At 30.6% G+C, this 8554-nt stretch overlaps 1 protein-coding gene across 2 annotated transcripts in view; it reads right to left on the reverse strand.

The window, feature by feature from the left end:
• The window catches only part of LOC106458363 (histone-lysine N-methyltransferase SETD2-like), a 124804-nt gene that overhangs the window by 14312 nt on the left and 101938 nt on the right, over positions 1 to 8554 (reverse strand). For both annotated transcript variants that reach the window (XM_013917870.2, XM_022384554.1), the window contains exon 15: positions 6783 to 7192. In XM_013917870.2, coding sequence (XP_013773324.2) covers positions 6783 to 7192 — 410 coding nt within the window. The remainder of the gene's footprint in view (positions 1 to 6782; positions 7193 to 8554) is intronic.

Genomic DNA, 8554 nt, shown 5'->3' on the forward strand with positions numbered 1-8554 from the left:
GTTATAACAGTATAAGTCACAATCATACATTTTCTTCATATGTTGAATTTACAGTAAATGTTTCTGCTAAAGAGCTGAGTGATTCTCATAAAAGGGATTAAAAAAAAACAACTTATAATGCCAGAAATCAAGTTTGATATCCATGATGAGCAGAGCACAAATAGCCCTTGTGCAGCTTTGTGCTTAACATCAATCCAACATAATGATTTTTAATATTTTGATTACTGGGATAATTGTAATAATTAAAAAACAATAATAACATAAAAACCCTAATTCTGATTAGTTGATTATTTTTGTGAGTTGTGACACTCATCAATAAAGCTGAACAAACTGGAATTGATTGAAAACAATAATGAAAAATCATAATCGCAATATTTGGATTACTGGATACTTGGAATAATGAGAAACAATAAATCCAATTAGTTGATTGTTTTCCTGACATTAACCCTTTAAATTCAGGTAGGTCAAAGTGCATGTCACAACTTTTTTTTTTACTAGAGTTACATTCATAACTTAAACTACCTTATTATCAATGTATGTCAATAAATTTGACATAAAAATGTACTTTATGATACAATTTGAATATTGTCCAAAATGAAATATTTGAATAATTCCTGAATATGCACTTCTAAGAGTCATGACTTAATAGCACTGATTTCTTGTTCATAGATTATTTCTCTTCCCTTACAAGAACTTTAGATTCTTGAACCACTTACTATAGATATTTACAAGCCAGAATATAATATTTCAACCTCTTTTTCTTCTAGCTTTACTGAGATATCATTATATTTGTTCAACCCACATTGACATGCCCCCTTCCACATCCTCTGCCTCTTAAGAAAAGTTTATAATTCTTCTTGAGATTACTATTGGACTTGTCAAAAACTGATAGAAAGAGCAAATTGTACACCATCTAAATCAACAAACTGTCAGTTTTGTTTTAGTGATTAAAAATATAATTAGTCATAAGAGACTTATATGTTTGGACTAAAGCAGTAGCTCCAGTAAGTAATGAAATTTTTAAACCTATTTATATGTTAGTTAGAAAACCAGATAAATTATAGCAGTTTTGAGATATTCTAATCTATTATGTTCTAAATTTATATTTGAAGGCTACATGAATTATATTTGGATCCAACATAGTGAGAAAAAAAGTCTTACTAAACCACACTTCCACCTACGAAAGGCCTCAGGGTTTAAGAAAGTGTTAAATTTCTTGGTTTTTGAGTATAATTTTTATTTATTTATTGGTATATACTTTCAATTAAAGTAATTAAAATGTAAAAACTAGAAACATATTAGGTTATACAAGAAAACGTAAGTGAAAAAAACATTAAATAAAAAACTTCTAAAGGAATGCAAGTAGGCTACCAGTGTTTGATGTAACTCAATGCTTTGTGTACCTTAATTTGTAGTAACCTCTCACCAGGTGATCTATCACTTTGCTATATTAGTAAGACATAGTTTAAAGAACAAGAAAACAGATGGAAAACTGTTACAAGCCTGTAGCTGATTGTGATAAATAACTGTAATTATCTGTTACTATCTGCAATCATTCTAGAAAAACAAAATGTATATTTGATTTTATTTCATATTTTTCAACTTTAAGTATGGATGATTTTGCTCCAGTTATTGCTAATGTTGAGAAAAAAAGATAAAGAATAAAGTTTTGCCCCAAAGAACTTTTGATATTCATTTAACAGGTTCTAGAGATTTTACACATGAAATATAAAAACAGCAAGATGAACAAAAGTATTTTTATCTTTGAATTCATGATGTTAGATAAATACATAGGTTCAAGAAGTCTTGATAGAAATGAATAAAAACCCTATAATCAGAGTGGCTTTGAAAGGTGGACCTTTCATCTTCAGGGGCAAACAGGAAAAGGTGGTGTTATTGAATGAGTTTAGTGACATCTCGAAGGTCATCCAGTTTTCCAGGAAATGTTTAGTCTATTTCTCTTTGTACTGTTGTTAGCATCTCATTTCTGGTAGAATGCAGCCGATGGCAAGAGTGTATGTGAAAAGTTGTTAGGGATATTTTACTTTACAAATGGCTAAATATATGTATATTTAAATCTATAATTAAGTGTTTAAGTAAAATAAAGGTGACAACTGGAGACTGATTGAAAAAGATATGAAACACTAATTAATTTATAAAAACAGGTATGTAAAATTATCTTAAATAAATAGTACGTTTTAGGAAATTCAGCATTCACATTACATGAGAAAAATATGCAAAGAATACAAATTATTTTTTTGACAGAGATGAAACCAATGAACAGAGATCACTGATTCCAGGGTCCAGATTAATTCCAAAAGGTTGAACAGAGTTTAGATTAGCAATCCAATAAGCTTGTTTTATTTCTCTATCTGCTTTAGTTTTGAATCCTGTTTCAATGCTGATGAGAGCAACATTGTTAATGGAATGATCGGGTTGGTTGAAGTGTTGAGCAACAGCGAGATCTTTTTCGGCATTAATAGAAGATTTATGGTTGTTGAAACGTTCTCTTAGAGTTGTTTGTGTATGTCCTACATATTGGTAATTTCATTTTTTACACTGTATAAGGTAAATTGTGTTTTTTGTTTCACAAGTGATTTCTTTGGATATTTTAAAGTTTCTCTGATTGTGCTTGACAGAAAATGAGTCAATGGTTTTTATGAACTTTTCTTTCACACTCTTATTTACCATGTCGCTCCTGTAAAACAAAAGTTCTACCACCAAAATGTGAATCAGCGACTGGCCAGCATTTACTAGTGAACCCGACTTGTGATGACAAATACACGGATAGCAGGTTTAAAATTATTTCAAATGGTCTGTCAATCTTTCATCTCTATATTTTGGAAGCCACCTTTATCAAAACACATAAACCTGTCCTTTGCCACCAAAAAAGAATTCCTATACAATCTACACATCCTTTAGTAGGTCTGTGACATTTCCTGATTGGCTTAAGGACATGCCAATCAGTGATTACCTTACCAGCATTTTATAAGATGTACTATTTCCTATACATAATTTTCCAGATGGTTCTGCTATGATTAGTGTCTGGCAAAAAGCTTCAGCAGATATTTCCTTTGCAACATCTCAACCAACATTTGGTCCAGTTATCAACACTATCTCGACTTTCAAGATTTACATATCTACATGTGCCGATGTTTCCGTTTATCAACGTTATGTTTAAGATCTGTGCAAGAACTTAGCTAACAGATATTTCCGCATATAAAAGCTATCTTCAAGTTTTGTACACCAAAAAAACTTTTCAAGAACTAACTTAACTAACAATTTAAACTGAGATTAAGAGATAGTTGAAAGACTAAGATCAAACAGGCTAGTCTTCGAAATGATCACCATAATGACAAGGAGACAGCCATATCATGTTGGGGGGTCTGCTCTTCAAATTTATCCTGGGGCCCATCTTAACAGCCCTGCATGTTACTATTACAAATTTTCTTCAGATACTAGTTATAATAGTATATGCCACACAATACATTATTTTCAGATGTTATTTACAACAGTACATGTGACTAACAAAGTTTAAGTTCAGAAATACATTTTACAGTTTAGTAATACAATGCAGTACTTTCAGATGTAAGTTACTATGGTGTTGTAATTCATAGTCTGCCCTAGCACACTGTCACTGGATCTCTGCACAAATTTAATGTGTGGAAGAAATAGAGCAATAACTTATTGCAGGTATACTAAAAGAGGCAAAACAATGTGTTAAGTCAGAATAAAATAAAAAGTATACACTGCACAATCATCACACGGAAGTATACGATTAAGCAAAGGCAAGACCTTCCACAACACATTCAGGCTCCTTTAATGCAGAAACAAATTCAGCCTTTGGTTTTACAGTACCAAAACTGTAATCAAAAAGCACCTTTGCTCTGTACATGGCAATTCAGAAAACTGGATTAAAAGAATCTGGAAATATCACTGTTCCATGTGACAGTCACAAAGCTGTCATCTATACACAAGGTAAAGTAGGATACAAGTAGCTGTGAAACAGTGGACAAATTCCTTGACTTGATATGTTATAGACAGGTGTTAGGATTGTTTAGATTACCAGTTACAGTTTGATTTGAGGCCCTAACAAGTTAAAAAATTTTCTAACCACTATTAGAAGCTGTTGCTTTTTTTGTTTTACACCACTGCATGTGTCATGCATCGAAATTCAACTATAATCAAAGTCCACTCGTTTGGCCATACTGTGTGTGGCAAATAGTGGTTAAGAATGTTTAGAACTTTTGAACTTAAGATGCCTTACGGCACACAAGGAAATACCTAAACACAGCATTTGTGAGAATTTACTTACTGTCTAATTCTAAACATATGAGTCAAAGCAGTAACCTTAATATGTCATCTCATCTGAATTATTTCATAAATTTTGTTTTGAAATAGAGGAGTGATTTAACAATCCATTTGCATTTTAATGTATGAGTGAATAATAAAATCTTAACACAAAGAAAATATGAGTTTAATTAATCCTGTGATCTATATCAGCTCCATAACATAACAATGATAGTTCTTAAACTTCACAGACTAATCATTTATGAAACAGTTCAAGCATGATGATTAACCGGTTAGAAAAATTCCAAACTGTGACACCTCAGGCTGAATTTAGCATATGCCTTAAAAAGTGATTTAATTAGTTCCATCCAGAACTTAAATAATTAAAAAATGAAAGAAATATACACTACATGAAAGTAAGGTATGTAATATTAGCATATTAAAATAAATAATGTCACCACTAGATAGTCATTTTGGATACGTTATAGCACATGTTACTATGAAACATTAAGTTCTGGATATTAGCTGTTGCAGTACCTGTCAATACAACACCTCAGTTTCAAATATTAATATCACAGTACATCTCACTAAATTAGTTTTATATATCAGTTTTTACATGACATGCTAGTTTTAGATAATAGTCTTTACAGTACGTGTCACTACAACACACAAGTTTTACATATTAGTTATTGCAGTACACATAACTACCGTATGCTAATTTTAGATATTATTCATTGTAGTATATGTTACTACAATACTTTATTTTCAAATATTTACATAACAGTTATTGCAGCACATGCTATTAATATATATTTATTTTAGTTTCAGAGATTAGTTGTTATCTGTCTAATATAATCTAATTAATAATCAACATTATAAATATTACTGATGTTTCCTAAGTAGACTAAACTGACTGTTATGCCTAGCTAAAAATATTAAACTGTTATTCAACTTTAACTTATATACAAGAAGTATTCTATTTGTAATTTATTTAAAATATTTAACTTCAAAAGATTTATGTCAATCAAAATTTACTTGCCAACTTTTACCAATTTTATTTTTATAAATTCTGTTAAACATAACAAGTAGCCTGCAACAATAAATCCTACAGCTGTTGTTAAGACACATACTCTACATTTGTCCAACTCTATTCTCTAGTTGTTGCATAGATACTTAAACAAATATAAATTAATCATTTCTCAAGTACACCTAACAGAAATGTTAAAAATCCAGAATCACAGCTTTTCTAAAATGTTTTAATTGTACTCTTAGAAGTATATTTTATCCAACCCTCCTTGAGGATTATATGTTGGCTTAAGGCAGTATTCAAATTGGATTAATTTCAAACGGCCTTAGTTCAATTCATTTGTTTAATGAATTTTGTTGTTCACATTGTTCTGCAAACAAAGTAAACCATACCAAGTATGAAAGAAAGCCCTAACTTTCATCAGTGTCCTTAACAAAATTAGTCATTCTATTTTAAAAACAAACACTCATTATGACAAATTTTATATAGACAGGATGTTACTGACTTCCGATCCTATGTATTTCACATTTTGAATTATATGATTTCTATACAAATCATTTAAGTACAAAATAAACACCAACACAAAGATTAAGCGGTCACATGTAAATTCACCAAAAAAATAGAAATGTTGACATTTTGAAAAAGTTGTATAATAAATTTGCCCAACTTATGAATGACGTATTACATTAGCACTAAAACACTTAAAGAAATCTTTAATATGCAGTGATCACAAGACATATGGTAATATGCGACATTATATCCTTTCATGCTGTTGCAAATGGTATGTTTCATTCTCACATTAAGAAGAAAAAGAGGATGATTAAAAAAAAGGTAATGACACTGAATAAGTAAGTGCAACATATAAATCTACCCTAAAAAAATGAAGAAAAGATTACATTCTTCTTTTAGAACATTGAATGTTTATGTTATCTTATTCACATTACACAAATGCATTGTTACAAGAATATGATTTGGCAGCACACTGGTATACTAAAGTTATGGTTATTTCTAGTACTGTTATGACAAATAAAATATTATGTAACAATTACTTACGTTAGTAACCTACTACATATGGTATCACAACATGAAATTCACAGTTTAAATCTTTACAGTACATCTTCTAAATCATCAAGTTATTTACAGTATTAGTGAATGCAGATAAATAAAGTGTTCTATGACAATATAAGTTTTTGTATAACAATAAAGATTTATGAAGAAATATATAAATTTTAAAAATTTAACAACTTGTGTTAGAGTTCTTTTGCATCACAAAACATCCACAATTTCATTCAGTTTACTGTTTGACTTGGTTACAAGGATTTCAAGTTTGGCCTTGAATTTTCAAGCTGGATAAGTCAAGTTGCTATAAAATTCAGCTTAGACTGCTCAAAACCACTGTATTACTTACTTTACCTAATTAATGTGATAATCTAGTTGTCATAACACTTAATATGTAATGACTTACTGGTGCTGCTACTGAGTTAGCTGGATGGTGATACAACATTCCTCCTTGTTGATAGACTATGTTGCTTGGTTGACTTGGAGAAGACAAAGGAGGAGGTCTGACTGTCACATCTGGTATAGTATTTATTTCACTATAGTTTCCAGTTGGTGAAAGAATTGTTGCTGGTTGTCCTTGAAGACCTGTCCTTTCTGAAACTGGAGGAAGCTGTGGAGCTCCTAAGACTGGAACAAATGATTCTTCTGGGACATGGGGAGTCTGTGGAGTTCCTGGTAATGGTATGTACGATAACCCAGCTGAAGGACCTCCAACCAACTCGGGACCCATGGGCTGGATAGGTGTACTACGAACATCTGAGTTTGAAACAAGTGGTTGTTCTATTACCTCTGAATCTTGTCTGCCTGTTAAAACTCCTGTAAACAGTTTCCAGAATTAAAAATCACATAGCTTTAAGTTTCTGTAGTAAAAAAATAATTTAATACATGCATTAAAAAAAAAATTAATACCTAAGACCTTTAACTTAAACAGCCTTAGCAATATATATATATATCTTTGACTCTTCCATGATTTTAACAAGTTATCTCACAGTTACTTTGACCTTTAAAAGCAAGTAATGGATACAGTAAATACTGAACTTGTCCAAATGTTTCAATAAATAGGCAAGTTCAACAACACATGAGCAGAAAGTATTTCAAATTCAAAAACATGTTTACCATGACCTTTCATCTTCATTATGATTAAACACAATCAGTATTAACACCTTTTACAAAAGCACAAACATTTGTCCACTGTATGAGTTTTACATATTTGCTTATCTTAACCTTCCTAAATAACTAGAACCCACAGCTTAATCTGTGTGCACTTTATGCAGAGCTGTGTGTTTGTTCACTTAAATTGTAGAAGCAAACCCAAACAAACTTACTGTACATAAATGGCAAAATATTACTACCATAGTACACAGTATCAGTTACATGTATCATTGGACAATGAGCATCAGAGTAGTGTTCAAGGTACATAAAATAATTTTTGAACTTACAAACAGTTTTTTCTTTGACAGGTATCTAATGAGTTTAGCCAGGAAATCTTTTAATGTTTAGTGTTCATTTTATGAAATATACTGCATTTAAGAAGAGCGTAAAAGTTTTTGAAAAGGAATGATTTAAATCTGCCTTAACTGATCAGGAATGGCAGAAATGTTTTTATGTTCACATTTGACTTGAATATTTAATTTGTGCTATTAGAATGATGAAAAAAACATACTTTATATTTTCAGTTACAGAAAAGCTATGTAAATATAAGATTTTTTAACATACAGATGAAAATTCTCTCATTAAAAAATTGTTTAAGCAATATTACTTTCTTTTACAATACTTTTTAAAACTTGACAACCTCAACTAAAGATTTCATGCATAAGTCACAGCTTAAAATGTAATACAATGATGTACAATTGCTATATTCTACTTAGGCCATTAAAATTCAAGTCACCCAGACCCACACATCAGTAATGGTATAAAACCTACCATTTGGTATATCAATGAATTCTTGTATGGTACAGAAATTCCAGTAACAATTTTCATTATATTCGACTAAACGGGGATCAGACTATTAACTCTCTTGACATGGGCTTGGAGAAACTGACCAATCACGTGACTACTAAAAGTATATCTCTAAAAGTATCTTGTAGGTTAAACCAAGAGGTATTAATTACTGAGATATATATATATATATATGTACATATACACACATATACATAAATAAACATATGTATTATAGAC

The sequence above is a fragment of the Limulus polyphemus genome, unplaced genomic scaffold, assembly GCF_000517525.1.
Source record: "Limulus polyphemus unplaced genomic scaffold, Limulus_polyphemus-2.1.2 Scaffold451, whole genome shotgun sequence".
Lineage (NCBI taxonomy): Eukaryota > Metazoa > Arthropoda > Merostomata > Xiphosura > Limulidae > Limulus > Limulus polyphemus.